General features: G+C 40.7%; 1 protein-coding gene across 6 annotated transcripts in view; it reads left to right on the top strand.

Annotated features, from left to right (window-relative positions):
- LRP1B (LDL receptor related protein 1B) overlaps positions 1-23,481 on the top strand; it is a 1,123,330-nt gene that overhangs the window by 805,646 nt on the left and 294,203 nt on the right. For all 6 annotated transcript variants that reach the window (XM_072122223.1, XM_072122226.1, XM_072122225.1 and 3 more), the window contains exons 36-41: positions 9,057-9,191; positions 9,836-9,965; positions 11,709-11,835; positions 11,977-12,128; positions 12,443-12,567; positions 17,521-17,892. In XM_072122223.1, coding sequence (XP_071978324.1) covers positions 9,057-9,191; positions 9,836-9,965; positions 11,709-11,835; positions 11,977-12,128; positions 12,443-12,567; positions 17,521-17,892 — 1,041 coding nt within the window. The remainder of the gene's footprint in view (positions 1-9,056; positions 9,192-9,835; positions 9,966-11,708; positions 11,836-11,976; positions 12,129-12,442; positions 12,568-17,520; positions 17,893-23,481) is intronic.

Below are 23,481 nucleotides of genomic sequence, written 5' to 3' on the forward strand. Positions count from 1 at the left end.
AATTGTAGATGTTTATTACTCACCTACACAATTCACACACCAGGAGTCTACCAACAAAATCTTCTTAGTTTTGTTACTCATGGCCTATATATTTATTTAAATGATGCTAATGAGTGATGGGCATTACCCAGAGTACTAAAGATTCACAGGCTGTTACAATGTCTCCCCCAGCCCCCTGCTCTCACCCTCTTCCCTTTGCCTGTGTAATCTAACAGCAGAAGGAAGCACAGGGTGAGAGCTGACCCGCTCATTGTTACAGCGTGTGAAACTACAGTACTGAGTGGCTCTGGTAGCACCCACCAGAGACCTTTGGGATGATTGGCGTAATCTTAAAAGTTTATTTTAGAAAGAGGGAGGTCATGGATAATAAATATAAGAACATTACCACAGTCACAGTGCATGGATTCAGAGTTGTAACTGGAGGGGGTGCACAGGGTGCAGTTGCAACAGTGCCCAAGAGGCATAGGGGGCCCATAGGGTATCACTTTTCAATTTGAGTAGACTAGTACTATAAACCATACATTGTAGTTGGGGGCCTGGCTATGCCCCTGTCTTGGATCTAGGAGTTACTGCCCCATGTTTTATCTTGATGGATTTTGGTGGTAGTTTTCCTTTAAACTAGAAGTTAGGATTTTACTGATCACCTGGACAAAATATTTTTTTTTTGGGGGGGGGGGATTTTAGACCTCATCTCTTGCGTTAATGCTAATATAATATTATTAAGTATTACTGGTATCTTAAGGGTAGTCTCAATAGACCAACCTATGAACATACCCTCAGTGTACAGTTGGATAAAATTCCATTAACTAGCATTTTACATAATAATTCATGTAGCCTCTCAAAATAGAATCAGGAGGAGGCCATTTGTTTGGTACAGATACTCCCATGCTCATTCTGTTGTCTACTGCCCTTTACATTAAAGCTAAGCCAAGCAGGCCACATACATTGGGGTAGATTTACTTACCAGGTCCGTTCGCGATCCAGCGGCGCGTTCTCTGCGCTGGATTCAGGTCCGGCCGGGATTCATCAAGGTAGTTCCTCCGCCGTCCACCAGGTGGCGCTGCTGCGCTGAAAAGCATCTGAACGCACTGGAGTTCACCGGCTCGGGCTGAGTGCAAGTAAGCGCGTCCCAAGGGACACATTTCTTTTTTTAAATGCGGCGGTTTTTCCGAATCCATCGGGTTTTCGCTCGGCCACGCCCCCCGATTTCCGTCGCGTGCATGCCAGCGCCGATGCGCCACAATCCGATCGCATGCGCCAAAATCCCGGGGCAATACAGGGGAAATTGGTGCAAATCGGAAATATTCGGGTAACACGTCGGGGAAACGCGAATCGGGCCCTTAGTAAATGACCCCCATTGTTTTCATTACAACCCAACAGTTTTGATGGAACTTTACAACTATCTTGTGTGTGATGCCAAATAAAACCAGACCTAACCCAACTTTCGGGTATGTTTGGGGGTCTCCTTCCGTTCCCAAGCAGGTAATGTCAGGCGTGTTTCCTCACCTCTACATTTTGTTGTCAGTAGAGACAAAGCTCTCCAAGTGTTTGATGGCGCTGGAAGAGTTTGAGGGGTAGAAGGTGAAAAGAAGTGGCTGGAGGGAAACAGATAATTGAGCTTCTGTAGATTGTACATCGATGTGACGCTCATTAATTTATCCAGAACCGTTCACAGATAAAGCCATTGTTTCCCCTGATAGAGAACGTGCCCTCTTCTCGGAGGCTTTTGGCATGAATATAAGTCTTGGCATGAATAAAGCAAATAGATAATCCAGTGATCCTGGGGAAGGATTTATTGATATTGTGTTTCATGGTATGACTGGTCATGGAGACTTATAAGAAGTCTTCAATAACAAATACTCTAGACCCAACAGTAGCGGCACGGATGTATCGCCAGCTGTCACAATATCCGCTTGTCCCGATCAATAAGTATAAATAGCTAATCTTCCTTTACAACATTCTGACTCCTAAAGCCCTGCTCTCGGCTTCTGAAGGTCAAACAAGGATTACCTAACGATAGCCCCGGGGTTCGAGGCATTTTACACATAGATGGATGCGATACACGATCACGCTCTAGCACCCTTGACAGCCTTTTTCACACTGACAGGTAAAAGCAGACTTTCCCTAGATAATACCAGAAGTATACATTTGTTTTTTTCTAGAACAATCACTTGGATTCTAGGTCAGAATAACGAGGTTTGTTAAGTCAAATTAGTTGTATAAGTTTTAACAAAATTGGAATTTTGAGGCTAAAATAGAAGAAATTATGTAACTGGTGTAACACAAAGGTCGCAAAGGTGGAATATCTTGCAAAATACACATCAGATCAAAAAACTAAAACTATGTGTATCAAATATTTTTCAAGAATCTATCAATTGATACCAAACCCGACACCCTACTGACACCCCTAGATGCAGGGAGCAACTTTGAAATCTTATATGGGAACCCTCATTTTTACAAAAATTACATTGATTTGACTACTGTCTTTTTCATTTTTGGTGGCAGAGGCCTTTTAATCACCGAAAATCTAAATGTGTGCAAAAACTTTGAAAAAGGGGATATTTCGATAAATATGCATTAGAAACAAAATCTCTAAATAGACATTTGCAAAATTTTTTTTTAAACTTCAAATGTTACCAAATTCAAGCACATAATGTAGAGTTTTCAATTTTTGAAAACTTTGTAAGCAACAAGAAAAATCCCCATCTTCAGAAAGGGAGAAGACTTAATCATCCTCTCCAATGTGCAAGAGGTTCGGACACACATTATACCAGCCCCTAATGTGTGAGAGGTGGGGAATAACATTACACCAGCCCCTAATGTGTGAGAGGTGTGGGCTCACATTACACCAGCCCCCGATGTGTGAGAGGCGGGGACTCACATTACACCAGCCCCCGATGTGTGAGAGGTGGGGGCTCAAATTACACCAGCCCCCAATGTGTGAGAGGTCAGGGACTCACATTACACCAGCCCCCAATGTGTGAGAGGTGGGGAATCACATTACACCAGCCCCCGATGTGTGAGAGGTGGGGACTCGCATTACACTAGCCCCTAATGTGCAAGAGGTGTGGGCTCACATTACACTAGCCCCTGATGTGTGAAAGGTGGGGACACACATTATACCAGCTCCCGAAGAGAACAGAAAATGTTGGAAAGGGGAGAAACTTACGTTAATCAAGCTCTCGGATGTGCGAGAGGTGGGGTCTCATATTACACTAGCCCTAATGTGCAAGAGGTGGGGGCTCACATTACAGCAGCCCCCATTGTGCGAGATGTGGGGGCTCACATTACAGCAGCCCCTAATGTGCGAGAGGTGGGGAATCACACTTCACTAGCCCCCGATGTGTGAGAGGTGGGGACCATTACACCAGCCCCCGAAGAGAACAGAAAATGTTTACATCCTCTTGTTGTTCCTGGGTTAAGCAAGAAAAAAAATCCCCACCTTTGGAAAGGGGAGACACTTAAGTTATTCAAGCTCTCAGATGTGCAGGAGGTGGGGGCTCACATTACACTAGCCCCTAATGTCTGAGAGGTGAGGACCATTACACCAGCCCCCGAAGATAATGTTTTTTTGTTTTCTAATCTGATGTGTATTTCTCCAGATTTCCCCATTTTTAACAATTTTTTTTACCCGTCTTGATTTTCAGTGAGTACAGCGACATCTTTCTATGAAAATTATTTGAATAGTAGATTGAACCATTGTCATTTTAACATTTTAAAGTTGCAAGTTGCCCTCGTCCCCATCCCAGGCTGGGGGTAGAAGGCTGAGTTTGACATCATTGGATAGATTTTTGAAAAATATTACACACATATTTTTAGTTTTTCAATCTGATGTGTATTTCACCTGATATTCCACATTTCTGACCGTTTTGGTGTGGTGATGGTGTTATGGGTGAATGGGTGTTTTGGTATGGATGATGATTATAAGCCCACCATTCATCGGGAGAATTTAATAGGGCTTATGCATCAGGCATAGAAGCACACAAATAGGTTGCTAAATTTTTCCCCTTAAGCCACCTCCATTCCAAGTGGGTGTAGAGGGTTATAAAGAGGACAAGCTAAACCGCATTTCTATGCCAGCCCAGACATGGCATACGGTAGATCTGCCCAGTGGCACGACCAGTGGCGTAACTAGAAGCTGATGGACCCCAGTGCATAGTCTGTGCCAGGCCCCTCGACTATAATGTATCGTTTATAGTAATAGTTCTCATATGGGAAAGTGACACCATAAGGGCCCCCTAAACCTCTTGGGCCCAGGTGCGATCGCAACCTCTGCACCCCCTAAAGTTATGCCGCTAGGCACAACCCCCAATGGATTTATTAGAATATATTGATAGATCTGGCAAGGGGGAATGTGTGTGGGGGGGGGAAGGTTGAAGGTCAGATTTTACATCATACGCTGACTCATATCCTGTCTATGTTTAATTTTGGAAGTGCCATCAATAAGATCTTATAATCCACAACACTCTTGCTCACTGCGTTATCTGTATTATACAAGATTTTCATGTCAGTGATGTAAAAATTGAAAAAAAGTTACTTTAATCAGCGAGAAAACATCCACTTGGTAAATTGTGGATCTTTCGATTTTCTTTTTGTATTCTTTGGCTTTATTTCATTGTTCTTCATTTTTGGTAGTGCCTTTCTGAAAAAAAAAATAGAACAATAGAACAAAGGCCAATGTCATGCATTATGCTGCAAGTATTTTCTTTAGGAAATGCGCTTGAAAACTATGGATTGAGCGATTTTTTTTGTTTAATTCATCCTTAAATCTATGAGTAGCTGTCACCTCTCCTGACTCGCCAGTTTTAGCAAACACTTGTAGTTCCCATAATATATCTATTCTGAAGAAATCTTTCTCATCGGGATGGGAAACACAAAGGCAAGCTGTCAAAATCAACAGTCAGAAAATCAACCAAAAATGCTACTTTTTGAAGAAATTCTCAGCTGCTCCTTGACCCCCAAACTTGCAGTTTTTTCCCATATTCCCTCCTTTCTCCTTGTTTCTCACAGCCTGCACCATTGTCCCCCTCTTTCTTATACCTTGCATCCCCTCTCCTTTCTCTTATTTGCATAATTGCCCCCTCCCATTTTTCGTTCTCTCCTTATTTCCTCCTAGATTTCCTCCCATTAAATGAGACCTCTAGTCTTGCTGCTCTCACAATCTTGTCACTTGGCCCTGAAATAGTTGCAGGACCTGTGGGGTACCTAAAAATAGCATTGGAACTGATTGGACAGCAGAAAAGTGGTCACAGGATCACACCCCCAACTGGTAACGCCCACTTGCCAAATTTATAGGTGGGCTCAGTTTTTATGACTTTCACTCTGTACTCCAAATAACACCTTTACTTTATTCTTTGGTTCGGTACAATCACGGTGATACCAAATTTATACAGGTTTTAATACATTTTCAAAAAATAAACAAATGTGTACGAAAAAGAAAAAAAAAAATGCCATCTTCTGACACTAATAACTTTTTTATACTTTGGTGCACAGAGCTGTGTGTGGTGTAATTTTTTGCGAAATGCGCCGATGTTTTCATTGCTTCCATTTTGACAACTGTGAGACATTTTGATCACTTTTCATTACATTTTTTATGTCATGTAAAAAGGTGTAAAAGTCGCATTTCGAACATTTGGGCGCCATTTCCCGTTTCGGAGGTCACCGCCTGTTATCACTGTTTTTATATTTTGATAGATCGGGCATTTTGGGATGCGGTGATACCTAATGTGTTTGTGTTTTCTTACTATTATATTTTAGATCAGTTCTAGGGAAAGGGGGGTGATTTACATTTGTAATATTTTATTAATTTTTTTACATTTTTTCAACTTTTTTTTTCAACTTTTTCCACTATTTCTTAGACCCTCTAGGGTACTTTAACCCTTGATGGTCAGATCGTTCCTACCATATACTGCAATACAACTGTATTGCAGTATATGGAGTTTTTGCATGTAATGTATATGCAGAAACCATTCAGCCTCGGGTCTGACGAAGACCCAAGGCTGTCATGGCAACTGACCGCTACCCCCCCACCCCGATGACTTTCGTAGCGGAGGTAACGTGGCGGCGCATGGGCATGGGTTTTAAGGGCCACCGACGACTTTGCACCGTACTTGTAGCGCTTGCGCTGGGAAGCCAGGGCGTAATATGCCAGAACGTGCAGGTGCTGAGGGAATAAGGAGACGAGGTGAGTATAAAGTTTTTTATCTGAATGCTTAAATATCATATAGAGGGATTTGGGATCTGTGGGTGGTTTAGCGCTCCAAATCTCCCTGACAGGTTCCCTTTAAGTAAACTAATGTTGTAAAATAACATATTTGTAAACTTTGATTTAGTTTTTTCAACTATTGTATAAAAGACTCAATTGTTTTTTTTTCTTTTCCATTACATAAGACTTTCAACCTAGGTGATGTTCAAATGACAAAATGAGTTTTAGTCCGTGGTAGAGGGCATCATTTTACTAAATTATGGGGAGTACTCTGTCTTTAAAATGACAGCTTAAAACACAGATAAAAACGTTGTAATGATGATTGATCTTCTAACAGAATTATTATAGTTAAGTGTACGATGTATATTGTTTGCAATCAACAGGACCACCTACTCCAAACTGGTTGTTTGATAAGGGCAGATTTACTTACCCGGTCCTGTCGCGATCCCACGGTGCGTTGTCCGACGAGGACTCAGGTCTGCTGCGATTCACTAAGATTGAAGGCCCGAGTTCCTGCAGGTGTCGCTGCTGTGCCGAGGTCCGCCAGAGTTCACCTTCTTCTTGATCGTGCGACACAATTCGTTTTTTAAATTCTGCATTTTTTCCTAATCCGTCGGGTTGTCCGATGGCCATGCCCCCCGATTTCTGTCACGTGCATGCCAATGCGCCACAATCCGATTGCGTGCGCCAAAAATCCCGGGGCAATTCGGCACAAAACGGAAATTTTCGGGAACCCAACGAAAGTGCTGCGTTTGGACCCTTAGTAAATGAGCCCCATAGAGTTTCCATTACGGTTGCATTAATGTCTATTATTATGTACTGATGTTTACATTTGGGTGCATTTTTAGGTGTAATGGGCAATAAAACCATTTAAAAAGTTTTTTCCATAGTTGGTAAAGTTGTAATTTTACATTCCTTGCCTGTTTGTCTGACTGTACATGATACTGCATGTAGGAATGAGTGGACCTGAACCTCAATATATAGATCTGTACCGAACACTGTGGGATTGGGTCCCCAAATCTGGATTTCAGCCAGAAGTTCTTCAGGACCGATGTTCCTCAGGTTTTCTTTAATTATGACTCTATATTTTCACAATCACGGCAAATAGAGTTCTAAAAGTTATTTTAACTACCCTGCGAGACTCAGGCTACGTAATATAACTTCTTATTAGGACCCATCTACCAGGAAACTGCTGATAGCTGCCCTTTATAGTAGAAAAATCACCAATGTTATCTTTTTGTATTGCAATTTTTTGAACATCTTTAAAATGTCCATCATTGATGAACTACATAACAACTTAGACAAAATGACAAAAATATTCTTACTTGTAGCAGTTTTTTTTAAGCTCTTACCAGGTCTGGTTGAAGTTGAAGACTTGGATCCATCTCCGTTGGCTAAAGAACCCGTATGGAGTTAATGACTTACTGGTTATTAAATGTGAAGCCTTCAGATGAAAATATTTCGCTAATGAGGACAATGACTTTGTCAAATGGACTCTAGAAGGCAACTTTAGCCGCGCAAATGTGCTGAGAGAGGGGAATAGTTTGACAAAGTGACAGAATTTATTTTGGCTCTATTGAAACCTGTCTTATTAAGTGAGAAGAGAATAGACATTCGGTAATAATCCTTACATTAAGGCCGGGACATCTTCATTTGTAGCAAACAGTTTAGCTACTGTAACTGTGACCGTCTATTGACTCCGAAGTGGGAGCAACAGCGATAGGTCCTATGTGATCATCCATGACTCATCCATGACTCATCCATGACTCATTCATGACTCCTACCTATGAGTCTAATGGGAGTCGTTGACTGATTTAGTTAGCAATGGACTCCCCTTTAGTTATGGTAAACTATGGTCACGAGTCTTGACTTGAGCATTTAGGACATACTGGTGCATCTTGTGGTTTTGACTTCCCAAATCTGGGAACAAGTTCCCTTAAAAATTGATAACCATTTGCATTTTAATTAAATATGTGTGGCTATATGTATTTCAAATATTCACGCAGTGTTTAGTAAATAAAAATGTACTTTTGAATTTTTTGTTTTAACCCCTCAATGCAATTATTATGAGGCCTCTACTGTCTTCTCCATACAAGGACTTGTCATCTGTCTAGTCATCAGGTGGGTGGTCCTTGGCTGCAGCAGAGTAGCTCCACCCCTCTTAAAGTAAAGATACTAAAATAATTACATTAATAACCGACTTTGCCGCCGGCATTTTAAGCGTAACAACCACAATCTGTGCCAGCAGGGAGGAGCGTTCCGGTTCAGCTTCCAAATATTTGGGGAAGCATGGTGGCTCGGTGGTTAGCACTTCTGCCTTGCAGTGCTGGGGACCTGGGTTCTAGTCCCAGGTCAACATCTGCGAAGAGTTTGTATGTTCTCTCCGTGTTTGCGTGGGTTTCCTCCGGGTCCTCCAGTTTCCTCCAACACTCTAAAAAATACTGGTAGGTTGATTAGATTGTAAGCCCCATTGGGGACGGGGACCGATTTGTCATGCTTTGTGCAGCACTTCATAAACTGTAGGCGCTATATAAATAAAAAATGATTGTTATTATTATTATGTCCAAGTCCTACTATGCCAAAACAAGTGGTGGGTCATCTATTAACAAATACAAAAAGTTGGAGTTGATGGAGTAAGGGCTCATGCACACCAATGTATTCTGGACTGTAGCCTCTCCATCGAAAGCCAAGGGGGTAATATTACTGCCCCCAGTGCGATTGTTTGCATGGGGCCTTAGTAAGAGGTTTTCTTTAAGATAAACTTTTTCACAACTGTAATTGTGTTTTTTTTCAACTTTGAAAAAAATGTTATTTTTCATTTTATCATTTAAATGATTCTCTTTCATTCCAGGCAACGACACAATCTATTGGACTGATATGGGATACAATAAAATCAGCCGATCCAAACGAGACCAGACCTGGAGAGAAGATATCATCACGAATGGGCTGGGGAGAGTGGAAGGCATAGCCATTGACTGGATAGCCGGTAGCTGTCTTCTTCAATGCTTTTACATGTTACTGGTCAAGATCCAAAAAATTACAATTTTTTTTGTTCCTTTACATTTATTTATTTCTTTAACAAAAATGACACATTTGTGCTCTCCGGCTCAGACAAGTAGCACATCATTTTCTCCGTCGGGGACTCTCCTGCTGACATTTTGGCCTTTCGATATGTGTTTTTAATGCTGGCAATGATTAAGTAGTAATAACTTGGTATTATTCTTCTGAGAGCCGTTCAGGCAGAAATACATCTTAGATGCTTCATGCCTCAAGTTATGAAGTTTCAAAATACGGCGCAGCATAAACCTGTATTCTCCAGATAGGAGAAATGTAACTCTGTGGAGACATTCATTTTAGCTGCAATTCACATTTGGTGATTTTTTTTTTTGGGCTGTATAAATTCCTTGACCTGCGGTGAGGCGACTTCTTACAAAATGAAAGTAATGTTTAATGAAGTCTTGAGATAATTTTATATAACTTTTGCAAATAATTATTAAAATATGATATGATAAAATAAATAAATGAATATATAATAATAATTATAATAATATTAATATATCCAGAATTCTCATAAATTGTAAAATATTGAGTTACATTTTCAATAGAGTTCTGTTTTATTATTGGAAACAGGTAACATCTATTGGGCGGACCATGGTTTCAACCTGATTGAAGTGGCAAGACTCAATGGATCCTTCAGATATGTGGTGATTTCAAGAGGCATCGACCAGCCCCGAGCAGTCGCTGTGCATCCTGAAAAGGGGTATGTATACATCCAGGCAGAGGAAACAAATACTACAATGATAGCTTTTTCATAGGAAAACACTTTTCTATATCTCAGAAATTTCTCTTTTTTATTGAAAAGTAACAGTAAAGTTTTAATGTATTTTTTATAACATGTATAACATGTATTGGCTTTGTTGAGTCATCATATTGATAGTTAAGAGATACTATATAATTGAGACAAAGACAATTGAGACAAAGACTATAAAAAAGGTAACTTTAATTTCCAAAAAACAAATATGTCTTTGGAGGGAATGTACCTATCCTAAATAACTGATATGTTACTCAGGGCTTTGTCCATACTTGTGCCGCCATAGCTCCTCCTTCTATGCCAAAAGTTAACTTTACAAATCTACGAATTAGACTTCAGTGCTTTAAGGGTGGTGGGGACTTAAAGAGCACCCCAGGACTCCACATCAATATCAATGCCTCCAAGTACTCTGCCTGGTACTCCTTTGCCCTATGTCATACCTGGATCCAACAAAACGTTGAGCCAGAGCCCTGATATGCTCTTCCAGAGCCTAATTTATTTAGTTCTTAAGTGAAGTTTTGGCATGGAATGAACAGTTAGACAACAAAAGCAATGATATGGCAGACATGTGGGGGCATAGTTCTATATATATAGTATTTAACAAATTTAAAAGCATTGTGCAGCACTCTTCACGGAGCAGAAGCTACAAAAACGGCCACAGGAACGATCCAGAAAAAATAAAATAGTCCCCAAAAAACTTTTATAAACGAGATAAAAAGTAACTCTAACCGGAGCTCCAAAGTGTTTAATAGTCCTTCTTTTGGGATATATCCCTGCTTTCACTGTGACGGGAAGGGCAACGTCTATCCACGATTTGTATAGCACTCGATCCTCCGACAGGACTAGACCACTGTTCAGAACTCCCTTCGTGCGGTTTTCTTTCTTCAACCCGCTACTGTCCGCAGCGGGCCGCTGGAAAATATTTGCACGGATAGCATAGTATGTTCTTTAAAACAGGGTATTCTTTATTTAAAATATGCTCACAATAGTAGTTTAAAAAATGCACATGTCAAATTTCCAGAGGACGCCAGCTACACATGACCGCCCGACCCTGGATTTCGCCAACCTCGGCTTCTTCCAGGGCGTTTGCTAGCGTCCAATTGCAGTCCTCCCTTATAAACCAATCCTTGCATAAATTGGGTATAGTACAATAACATAGTATTTAGTTTGTGTCGGTAAATCATGTTGACAGATTCCTTCTAAAAATTGTTAACAAAAATACTCTTAATACATTTTTGGTTTGCATCTTACTAAATAATAATGGATGTTTGCAAAAAATAAAAAAGCACACAGTTGAAAAGAATTAGAAGTTCACAAAGTTCATACTCCGTAAGCATATCCAAAACAGAGTCCTAAAAGAGATTCCAATTTGGGTAAATAAAAAAAAAATAATAATAATAATAATAATAAATATATAAATATAATAAATGAAATAACAGCAACTTTTTGAACTTTTGAACTTTTTGAATATACTGTAATGCTTGTAAAATAAATGTACTAAATCAACTCTAAAAATAGTGAAACAACACCCTATTTTTCACCAACAAAATAGCACAATTCTCCCTTTTATCATCAAAATCAAAAAGGAATTTATCTGGTCTTTAAAGCCAAAAATGTAAACACAAATTAAATGTTTTTGTATATTGTATTGTCCAATTCTTTCAATTTAGTAATTTGTTTTATGCACTGTAGTTACCTTTTCTGGACTGAGTGGGGACAGACTCCTTGTATAAGTAGAGCCCGTCTGGATGGATCTGAGAGAAGTATCTTGGTGAACACGGGAATCTCATGGCCTAATGGAATCTCTGTAGACTATGAGGTCAGTTTCCTCTTTACGTGTCTCTAAAGTGTTCAGTAGGTACAAGCACACACCTTCTGTTCACCTTTAAATTATCCTTGTAATAAAGTGCTCCTGTAAAGAAGATTGCTGGCTGAAGTTTACTTTGAAATTGATCTTTAGGAAAACAAATTATACTGGTGCGATGCCCGTACGGACAAGATAGAAAGGATCGACCTTGAGAGTGGTCGGAATCGGGAGATTGTGCTGTCAGGGAGCAATGTGGATATGTTTTCAGTTGTCGTCTTCGGGGCTTACATCTACTGGTCTGACAGGTAATTTATTTTTCCATAAGTATTTGAGTCTGAAAATGTTATTTCAGCACCAGCTGCTTCACCCTTGTAGGATTAGCCATTCCTTAGCAAGGTCACAATGAGGATCTCATAGAGCTATGTAATTTCCACCGAAAAGGCATTTTTCGATATTCAAAGCTAAAGCATATCAATGTCACGGATACAAGTAGGTTTCCATGCCGTCTGCTAGACCAGCTGTCTCGTGCATTTTAACGACTTGTTTGATTTTAATTATCCCAGGATTGTTGAACTCTGATAGTCTCTCTCTCTTTCCGTCTCCCTTTTTTTTTTGGCAGAGCGCACTCAAACGGCTCCATCCGAAGGGGCCACAAGAATGATGCTTCAGATGCCGTGACCATGAGAACGGGACTTGGGATTAACCTAAAGGACGTAACAGTCTTTAATCGAGCAAGAGAGAAAGGTGAGAATCTTCTTCTTCATTAGAAACACATTTCCCATAGAGGCAATTCCGTGTCTATGTAAAATGAAGATATAATAATAAACAAAATGCATAGAAGCCACTTATAGACTTGCATAATATTCCCTCATTAAAAATATGAATAATTGAATAAGCATGATGACTCTACCTAATGTAAGTTCTCTGCTCATCAGCTATAAAATGTACGGAAATCGGGCAAGTGTTTGATTTTACAACCGCAGAAGAGGTGGCGTATCCATGATTCCTATGGTATAAAGCATAATGGCACGTTCCTGTTGGTATAAATCATGGATGAACATCAGAGAGAGATGTTCCTTGTAGATGCTTTCCAGTCTATAAACATATGAGAGCCCTTGGATATGTTTTGCTCAAATTCTTTATTGTACGACAACTGCTATCCAACCTGTCCTGACCATCAATTACCTCCTGCCCACATACACATGGGTGTTCGGTGTTCAGTTTGGTTTCGCCACTCAAACAAAGGGTGTGGCTAAGTAAAACACAACAAATCATTTTCGTTCTTTTGACTTCTGACATGGGTTGGGATACCCCAGGGATGTAAAATTGTACCTGCTCTTGACCCATTTGATGGTACAACCAAAGTTTATTTAATGTGATTGCCTATGAAGGGTCACTTAAGGGTCCCATTTGAAGTATATTGATAGTTCTTGCCTATCCTGGCCTTTATATCTGCAGGACGTCAAGGAAAGCTATCTGTCACAGCCCTGTAGAGTGTAGGTTGAGAAAACAATCTATCAGCAGTGGTCAGAAATACTTAAAAATCTAAAATCATTAAAATCAAAAGCCAGTAGAAGATCAGACCTTATTCTAGATGTGATTATTTTTGTACTTGGACAGATGTCTAATCTAATCCTTCTTCCATTTGTTTATGATACTTCTAACGGAGGAAGAGACAAGCCCTTTGATTAGAAATATGAATCTAAAATTAAAAGGGGTTTTCCCATGAAAGAAGGTTCTCAAATTTTAATCCCCAAGTGATATTTACACAATGTCGATAATTTTTATCCCCTTACTTTACAATTTTTCTCAGTGTTATTGCTGTTTTAGCTCCTATCACTCAATGATTGGTCAGTGTAAGATTCCAGAGTGTGAGTGGGGATTCTCTAAGCAGACACTTCCTGATCCCTCAGTGCTATGAGATGCTGTGTGCTGACAATGTGATTAGATTATCAGGGTACAGGTCTATCTACACTTTAATTTGGCTGCTGAACATTCACTAGTATCTGAAAAATAGAAAAAAGAGATGAGACAGATCAGAGATGAGAGATGATGAGATCCATGATTTGGATACAAAAACACAATGGGGCAGATTTACTTACCCGGCCCATTCGCGATCCAGCGGCGCGTTCTCTGTGGTGGATTCGGGTCTTCCGACGATTCACTAAGGCAGTTCCTCCGACGTCCAACAGATGTCGCTGCTGCGCTGAAGTTCCCCGAGGTCCACCGGAATGCACCATCCTATAACTGGTGAAGGAAAGCGCGTGTCCCGCATTTTTTTTTTTTTAAATGTGGCGGTTTTTCCAAATCCGTCGGGTTATCGTTCGGCCACGCCCCTCGATTTCTGACGCGTGCATGCCGGCGCCGATGCGCCACAATCTGATTGCGTGCGCCAAAAACCCGGGACAATACAGGGAAAATCGGCGCAAATCGGAAATATTCGGGTAATACGATGGGAAAACTCAAATTGGGCCCTTAGTAAATGACCCCCAATGAGACTCTCAGCTCTGCTACATCTCAATTATAACACACAGTTGGCTCTACTATACCTCCTTTCCAAGCTATAAAGACATTATCCTTTCTGTAGCTTTTAGGGTGAACACTGCATGCTGCTTGGTAGCAGGAAGTGTTTGTGTCTGAGCTTGTCTTTCAATACAAGTGGGAGGGGCTGGAGGCAGAGACCACTGCAGTGTGCAGACAAGAGAAGCTAATCATGAAAGAAATCTGTCAGTGTCTATATGTCTTTAGAGATAAAAAGTTTTTTAGAGATAAAAAGTTCCAAAGCATCAGGAAGAAAAGAATAAAAATTTGATCTGCAATAGAAAATGTGTTAGTTGTAAAAGAGTTAAGAATTTTGAAGCTGAGACAGAAAATCTAGAGAATAAAACAAACATTTAGCGCAAAGTGAAAAACAAAAAAGTTTCCTGATTGGAGATTGAGACTGGTTGAAGTGGATTTCCCACAAACTTTTCAAAATCCTTGGAGTCTTCCATTTCTAATTAGCTGCAATGAATGAGTGTTAATTAGAGAATGCTTTCATTCAATTTAGAAAGATGTTTGTACATTTCTGACTAAGTTCAAAGACGAGTCGATATATGGATGATTACACGGAGGCAGCGGGTTTCTTTTCAAGTTGCCTTTCGCTCATTTGTCTCAGACAAAATGCTAAAAACAAAGTTAATCTTCTGGCTCTTTCCTTTTAAAGGTTTGTTTTGTAAGTACGTATTAAGAAGTTAATAGCTAAATAGCTTGTTAAAAACATTTATCATTTCAAAGAAAATATAAAAAAATTAAAAATCAAACTAATGTATGAAAGATCCTCCAATAAAGCCACAGGAGGATGAGCATATGATGAGCTTCTGACTTTATTTGGCTGTCGGAATTTTTGATATTGTAGCTTTGTGGTTGACCATATCCATATACCTCTAGTAAGACCCATGGATGCTATAAGAAGAAGCCGACTAGTTTGGATTCCCTCCATGCATAAGAATAAGGAGTAGCTATGTAAAAGTTATGCCACTTAAGCTTTAGGTTCCAGAAGCTGAAGCCTTCCGATCTTGACTGGGTTCATGTCAACAATGAAAGATACTTTATACTTCACGTTTATAAAATCGGCAGAAACTTATAACAAACTTGAAAATGTATATGTTAATTAGAGATGAGCGAGCACTAAAATGCTCGGGTGCTCGTTATTCGAGACAAACTTTTCCAGATGCTCGAGTGCTCGTCTCAAATAACGAGCCCCATTGAAGTCAATGGGAGACTCGAGCATTTTTCAAAGGGACCATGGTTCAGGAATAAAATGTGTTATTTAATTGAAAAAGAATGTCTTCTGATAAGTGATCAGATGTATGCAAACATCTGCAATCTATTCTTCACTGTTCCGAGCGTATATTATCTCCTGACAAGTTACCAGATGTGAAGAACAGTGAAGAATAGAATAAAAACAGTGAACATAGGATCATTTAAGTGAAAAACACAGTGAAGAACACAGTGAAGAATAGATTACAGATGTTCGGCACATCTGCTTACTTGTCGGGAGATACGCTGTCCCGGGATCCGCTCCTCTTCTTCCACTGAAGTCTCCCCGATGTCTCCCTGCTGCCCGATGTCTCCCTGATGCCCGATGTCTCCCTGCTGCGCGCGATGTCTCCCTGCTGCGCGCGATGTCTTCCTGCTGCGTGCGATGTCTTCCTGCTGCGTGCGATGTCTCCCTGCTGCGCGCGATGTCTTCCTGCTGCGCCCGATGTCTCCCTGCTGCGCCCGATGTGTCTCTGCTGCGCCAGATGTGTCTCTGCTGCGCCCGATGTGTCTCTGCTGCGCCCGATGTCTCCCTGCTGCGCCCGATGTCTCCCTGGTGTGCGATGTCTCCCTGCTGCCGTTCCGCGTGTATCTTCCGACAAGTAAGCAGATGTGCCGAACATCTGTACTCTATTCTTCACTGTGTTCTTCACTTAAATGATCCTGTGTTCACTGTTTTTATTCTATTCTTCATTGTTCTTCACTGTGTTTGTTTAATTAAATGCTCGATCTCGAGCAGGGGAAATACTCGTCCGAGCAACGAGCCGTTTCGAGTACCTTAATACTCGAACGAGCATCAAGCTCGGACGAGTATACTCGCTCATCTCTAATGTTAATCCAATTAATGATACCTAAATAGTTAAAAAAAACTTAACAAGGACAACAGTATGCTCATCTATACTCATAAATATTTGGGTGGTATGTGGCCAACAGCATCCAATGGCGTGCCACCATAGATTTGGTCATAAAATCACCTGTCAGGAGGTCATGACTCCAAAACGGGTTAGCAAACGAGTTAACTTAGAATAGCAAGTGTTGAGGACTGTGCAGATTTTAACCCTGGTCATGCATAAGCCTATACTTGAATTTCTACATAGACGCTTCATAGTTCTGCGATGTACAAAGCCAAAAATGTCTTGGTAAACTACATTATGGCACAGTGACATTTGAGGCTCTATTACTCTGTCAAATATTATTTTAGGGGCCATCATGCTCCAGGATGGCGAGAGGATAGGGATTCTGGGGGCCAGACCATCACCAATCAAAAATTGAAAGTCTATCCCAAAAATAGCTCATTAACATTAGTTACTAGAAAAACCATTGGGCTTGTCCGGGAATAGTATTTTTTTTTTAAATATGGCTGGTGGGGGGGGGGCTTTAAAAAGAAAAAAGCAATGTATACTTAGCACTTCTGTTGTCCCATGGTACTGGCCATCACTGTTGGCTTCCATTTGTGTACAGAGAGTGGCATTGGGGTGTGTCTACAGCCATGGTCTTTCTGCTAAACTGAAACTCTTGCAGTAGCACGACTGTGGATGCACCACCGGCCTATAACTACAAACAGAAGGTATAGGCTGTATACAAACTGAAGCCAGCAGTGACTAGTGGCATTACAAGAGAACAAGAGCGGGAAGAGAGGTATTTTTTTTTTTAAATTTTACTCCCCCTCCCCCCTTCAACAATATATATAATGTATATTACAGGACAACCCCTGCCTAATATGGAAACTTTTTTGGTGTTTACTGAGCTTTATGCAATTCTAATATAACTTGCCTCAATTAGAATGCAAACTGTTTATGCAGTTGATACTTATGAGACCCGATAACAGAGTAGAATAAACATGATCAGTGACCTGCGACAGTCACAGAATGTCTCATATTTTTTTCTTCTCCACAGGAACTAACATCTGTGCTAAAAACAATGGAGGATGTCAACAAATTTGCTTATATCGGGGGAATATGCAAAGGACGTGTGCTTGCGCTCATGGATATCTAGCCAAAAATGGGATTACTTGTCTAAAACATGAGGGTTATTTGTTGTACTCTGGAAGAACAGTCTTGAAAAGTATTCACCTTTCTGATGAGACAAATCTGAACTCACCCATACAACCGTATGAAAACATGGAATACTTCAAAAACATCATCTCCTTGGCATTTGATTACAATTTCAATGAGAAAGGCAGTAATCGCATTTTCTATAGTGATGCTCATTATGGAAATATCCAATTAATCAAAGACGACTGGACAGGAAGGAAAATCATTGTTGAAAGTAAGTGAACTTTGACCTTTTTGGAACATAGAATTACATTTATAGGATGTATAAAACTCTACTTCATGAATGATTTTAAGTACTCAATGGATGTCAGTTTTATTAAAGCATATTAGCTAGTATGAATTAGGTGGTTGGTTCCATCCAGTGGAGGACCATCTACAATTCCGAGGATTCCGTAGTCATAGGATGCTGTAAGATATAACTTTACAAATAAGGAGAACCAAAGCTTGAAGGTCACTTATGTAGATCATATAATGACTTCATAAATGTGTGCAGGTTGACATAGTTGGCTTTGTCAACAAAATAGACTTATGTGAACCTAACATTACGTGAAGGTTTTGACATGGTTAAACCATAATTATAGTCTGATTATTGTTTGCCTTTATCTACCGGATTGTAAGTTAAACTACAGTTCACATTATGTAAATTCTAATGATGGCAATCTCCATATTGGGGGCTTTTGGTGTTGTACCAAACTTTGGGTTGGGTTTCCCTGCACACCACCCTGAACTTTATTAAACGTTCTGGGCCTGGATTAACCCACCACCAGCAATGGTTGGGATCAGTAACTGTTTAAATGCTGTGGGCAAAGTCGCCTGCTGATCCAGCTTGGGCTGCTTTGGGATGAAAGGGCAATCCACAATGTTGCCATGGGGAGTGCCAATCCTGCTCGAAATGACTGTGCACTCGACGGATCGATTTAGTTGCAAACAGCCTCGATTGGTGCCAATTTCTTGGGGTGTGGATCAGGTATAGGTTTGAGTTCAGTAACCAAACCCAGACCAGAACAGACTTTCAAGTTGGCCGAACTCAAAATTCCATGGACCCGTTCATCACTAGTGGCTCTATTTGTGGTCCTTCTGGTCCTCAACTGTGTCATGTTACCAGCAATCAGATACTCCAACTAAGGCTACATTTACATGGATGTATGCCATGTGTGAATAAGTGCGGCGCGCTGGAAAGGGGGAGGAGATGTATAGGGATGTACAGGGATGTAGGCCGCACAGCCATGTAGACAGGGAAAGATGGGACTTGTTCTATTTTTTCCACTTGTACGGAATTATATGGTGCCGTCTATGGGGATGTATGTATGGCCACAAGCTTGCAGTCGTGTGAATGTAGCCATTGTCTTACATCAGCATTTGTTGGCCCGTTGAATTAACCACACAATAACTCTGGGGCCACCTCTGGACTAAGGACATACAAATAAGCAATAAATGAGAACAAGATGTAAAACCTGCAGGTTAGACAATGCATTTCTGTCTACTTCCCAAAGCGATTTTTGGGGGCATGATAATATGCATCCCCCATGAATTCCAAGAACAGGGGTCACTTCTGCCCAGTTGTCCTTATTGGAGGATTTCTGCAGTGAAATGCTCTTGATAAACACAGAATTCTCCTTTAAGTTAGAGTTGTGCTTACTTTTTGTAGTAAATGAATAGCACCCTAATGACTGTCTTATTATAGACCCTGTATCATGGTAGTCAGATCTTCATTCTTGATTCCCTTCCCAGGAAGTAAGCCTTGAGGTGTAGATGCGCTTGATATGTTTTCTTATTTCCAACACTTCCATTAAAACCCGGCACGTGAACATCTTACATTTGGCTTCTGTGAGAAATCCATAGACTTGTTCAGACATAGATGTTGTACTCATTAATGTTGCATTGACTCGGAGCTTTGTATGAAGAATTTGTTTTACAAATGCAAGTATAAGCAGAAGCAGACGAAGAATTTTGTCCAACGTCTGTTCATTCATCCTGAGCCTCCTGCAACGTGAACAGAGAATTAATTCTATCTGTCTAATCTTAGTGATGGAGGCTCGGGTCCATGGAAGTGCAGCAGGTTTGTTTCACTGCATTAATTGCTTGATGTTATGAAGTTGGGAGGCGTTTGCTGATTATTTTATAGAGTAAGGATGGAGATACTGAAGTACTGCTTCCTTGGTTAGATGTCACGGATCACCTTAGGGCACAAATCTGTGCATCTGTTTGATGTTTCTCCTGCTAAAACTGTGGCTCCTTAGAATTTTATGAGAGCAAAATATATTTTCTTCACTGAAAACAGGCGGCCGTTGTGTGCATGAATAGCTCCGACTGTACAAAAGTAAGGGACATGAAGTTATAAAGATATGTTCACAAATATGATGGAAATGAAATGGGTTAACCTACTCTAGTAGGATATGTTCTATACTTGGCAATGCTGGCTGCTCGTTTCTCTATGGTTAGGGGAGGGTTGAGCAGCGCTCACTCTTCTTCTCTCTCCTGCACTCCGCTTTATTCTCACCCACACGTATACGTTCGTCTGAATGTACCCTAAAAGAGGATCCCACCACGGCTCCAGGTGGGCCAAGGCTGTAAAGAAATAATGGGTTCAAGGAGTCCCATGCTATAAAATACATTAAGGTCTTCTATGATCTAGTTCCGAATGATGGGACCTCATTTTTGGTAGGCCCAAAGAAACCCGGTGCAACAATGCCTCCACTTAATGGGTAATCCTATGTTAGACATCCACATGATATGCTATGTCTGATGGGGAAGGTCTAACCTCTACACTCTGAAGAGATGTCCAATGAAGACATCTCTTGGCCGATTAGTTGCAGGCCATCACATCTAGCACCCTCCTACATTGACCCATATGGGGATAAGGTTTTACAGTTTTTTTTGTGATTGCAACCAATACATTTACTATTCAATTGGTAGTGGTGGCTAGTAGTATTCACACTGATTGGGTCTGGGATCAGTTGACTCCTGTTCTGCATATTCCATGAATTTCTAAGGAAATACTGTAGGAATACTGATTTAAAGGACAACTACAATCAGATTACCTTATGGTAGATGATTATTACATACCTATCCATTTACGTGTGTCCAAACCATAATTTCTTATATTCTGGCATGGCTGGATTTTCAGAAGTTTATACGTTTTGCAAATTAGCCTGTGGTGCTCTGCGGAGGACCATCAGGCTCCACCGTAATATATTTATGCTCTCACCGGGGCCCTGCCAGCCCCGTTCTGAGAGCCGGTGAGACTTGAAAAGAGAGCCAATGATAATGCCGGCTCTAAGAATGTGGCTGGCATTATATTAAGGTGGAGCCTGATGGTGCTCTGCAGAGCACCACAGGCTAATTTGCATGTATTATAAACTTATTTTTTACAGAAACGCAGCCATGCAAAGATATAAGAAATGAAGCTTGGGACACAGGGGAATGGGATGGGGAGGTAAGTAATAATCATTTACCATCAGGTAATCTGATGTCTACCATCCTTTAAGTTGTATACTTCCAACATGTTTGTCGTCAAAACAAAGACAAAATAAGTTTTTGCCAATAACATTTACATTTTTGTAAATAGAAACATTCTTAAAAAAATGTGATAGTTTAATAGCCGGCCCAACTTCATATTATCACTCGTGTACAAGATATCTTGTAAATTGATTGACAGTAGGGTCCTGGTCCAGAATTTTCCTTTTATGCAATCGACCCTCACCGATCAGATACTCATCACCTATCTATCTACAAAGAACTTAAAGAAAAACCTACCACTGCTCGCATGATGAAATCATGCGAGCAAATCACCTGGTAGGCTACTTAATGCTGATGCCGGCACATAGTTTTGTTAGGCTCGGCGAACTTTAGTTTAGCTAAAAAAACTATTTTCTTACATATGTAAATGAGCCTTCCGGTGCTACCCTGCGTAATTTTCAGGCTGGCGATGGCTCCCGATGTTTAATTATTCCTCCTTCAGATGCCGAGAGCCGTGACATCACCAAGCTCTCGGCACCTATCACGCATGCGCAGACACTAAGTCTCGCACAGCCGGCCGGTGATAGGTGCCGAGAGCTTGGTGACGTCACGGCTCTCGGCACCTGAAGGAGGACGGGTAATATGAAGGAGGCGGGAGTAATTACACATCGGAAGCCATCGCCAGCCCGAAAATGAAGCAGGGTAGCACCGGAAGGCTCATTTAAATATGTAAGAAAATAGTTTTTTTAGTTAAACTAAAGTTCGCCGAGCCTAACAAAACTATGTGCCGGCATCAGCATTAAGTAGCCTACCGGGTGGTCTGCTCGCATGATTTCATCATGCCGGCAGTGGTAGGTTTCCTTTAAGACTGAATCTGTTCCATTATATAAGCACTGGTTTGGGAAGAGTTAATGACCCGACCTTCTATCTCCTCTGTTGCTGAGATCCTGTAGTTGAAGAACATATAATCAGACATCCTGGACTTTAATTTGTTGCTGTTGCTTTATTTCCTGTTAGGATTGTTTTTTAACAAGTTGCTTGCTAATTTTCTTGAGATGGAACTATATAATTGCAGTCTCTGGGGCTTATGTTTAATTTAATTCTCAACAAAAAAACTTATTTTCATCTCCATTTTAGAAATATGAATTAAACATCAAATGCGGATGGCGGGGAATTTGCATTGGCAAAGTAGATTTAAAAAACAGTAAAGCAAGACTTTCTAATTCCCATGTTCTTTAGGTGCATCTTATCTTTATGTTTCATTTAGCTTTAATATTTTGTGCTTTGACTCTTCTGTATTAGTTATAAATTTAGTGAGAAGGCAATAAGCTGAACATGTGTTGTCCTAGTGCTAAAGCTACCAGTGATCATCTGCTAGTCGTGGGTACATCCAGAGTACAAGTTCTCAATTCCCCAGCAGTGCCTCCACAGGAGAGGTGTAGTATTACACATTCACAGTTAATGGCCACCATGTCATAGAACAAGCCCCAATGACCACTGAATGGCCAAAGAGAGTCCCATGACCCCTGCAAATTTTCTTTGCCCAAATCGTACAGATGCCCTTATCCTGCCCACATTCTATTCCTTCAGTCTCGGTAGAGTTGAGTTTTTTTGTGGGTCTAAAGTATTAATTACCATTCCATAGTCCTCAATATCAGACTTTTGTTAGTTCAATGCATAGAACCCCCATTGATCAGCTGTTTGAAGTGTCAGCACTGCTCGGTTGAGACTATGACATCATGGTCCTTGGTGTCTTGGCCTTTTTGCTGCTCAGCCCAATTTTGAAGAGAGTAAAGAGACTACAACGTTCTTCTGAAGACTGAGGTTCTGTCCGTGAGCTAGTCAGCAGGAGGTCTGCTAGTCAGTAGGATGTTTGCCCAATGTAGGGCAAACATTGATCTAATATTGATGACCTATGCTTAAAGGGGTATTCTTGTCTGGGCACTTACATTCAGTTTCATTAATCTGCCATATATAAACATTTCTTCAATTACATGTTATTATTTTTTTTTAATTGTGTGAAGATTATTTCTCATAAATGTAGTGATATGGTCCCTTAGAAACAAGACTGTGTCCTTGGATACAGCCACCTCTGCTGGAGGGAATGCACAAAGAAACAAAGGGTTTTTGTATATGAAATATCCGGGAGTTACTGCATATCGCACAGCCGTCCTGTGGTAATGATCACTAAAACCAGATGGTCAGGCAGGACTCGATAGTACATGTCTGGCCAGTGCTGCCAAAATGTGAGGTGGTCATATCCAAGGAAGCTATCTGGTTTCTAAGGGACAGCATGGCCACTTTTATGAGAAATTATCTTCACACAGGAACATTTTTGTTAATA

This window comes from Engystomops pustulosus, chromosome 8, assembly GCF_040894005.1.
Source record: "Engystomops pustulosus chromosome 8, aEngPut4.maternal, whole genome shotgun sequence".
NCBI lineage: Eukaryota > Metazoa > Chordata > Amphibia > Anura > Leptodactylidae > Engystomops > Engystomops pustulosus.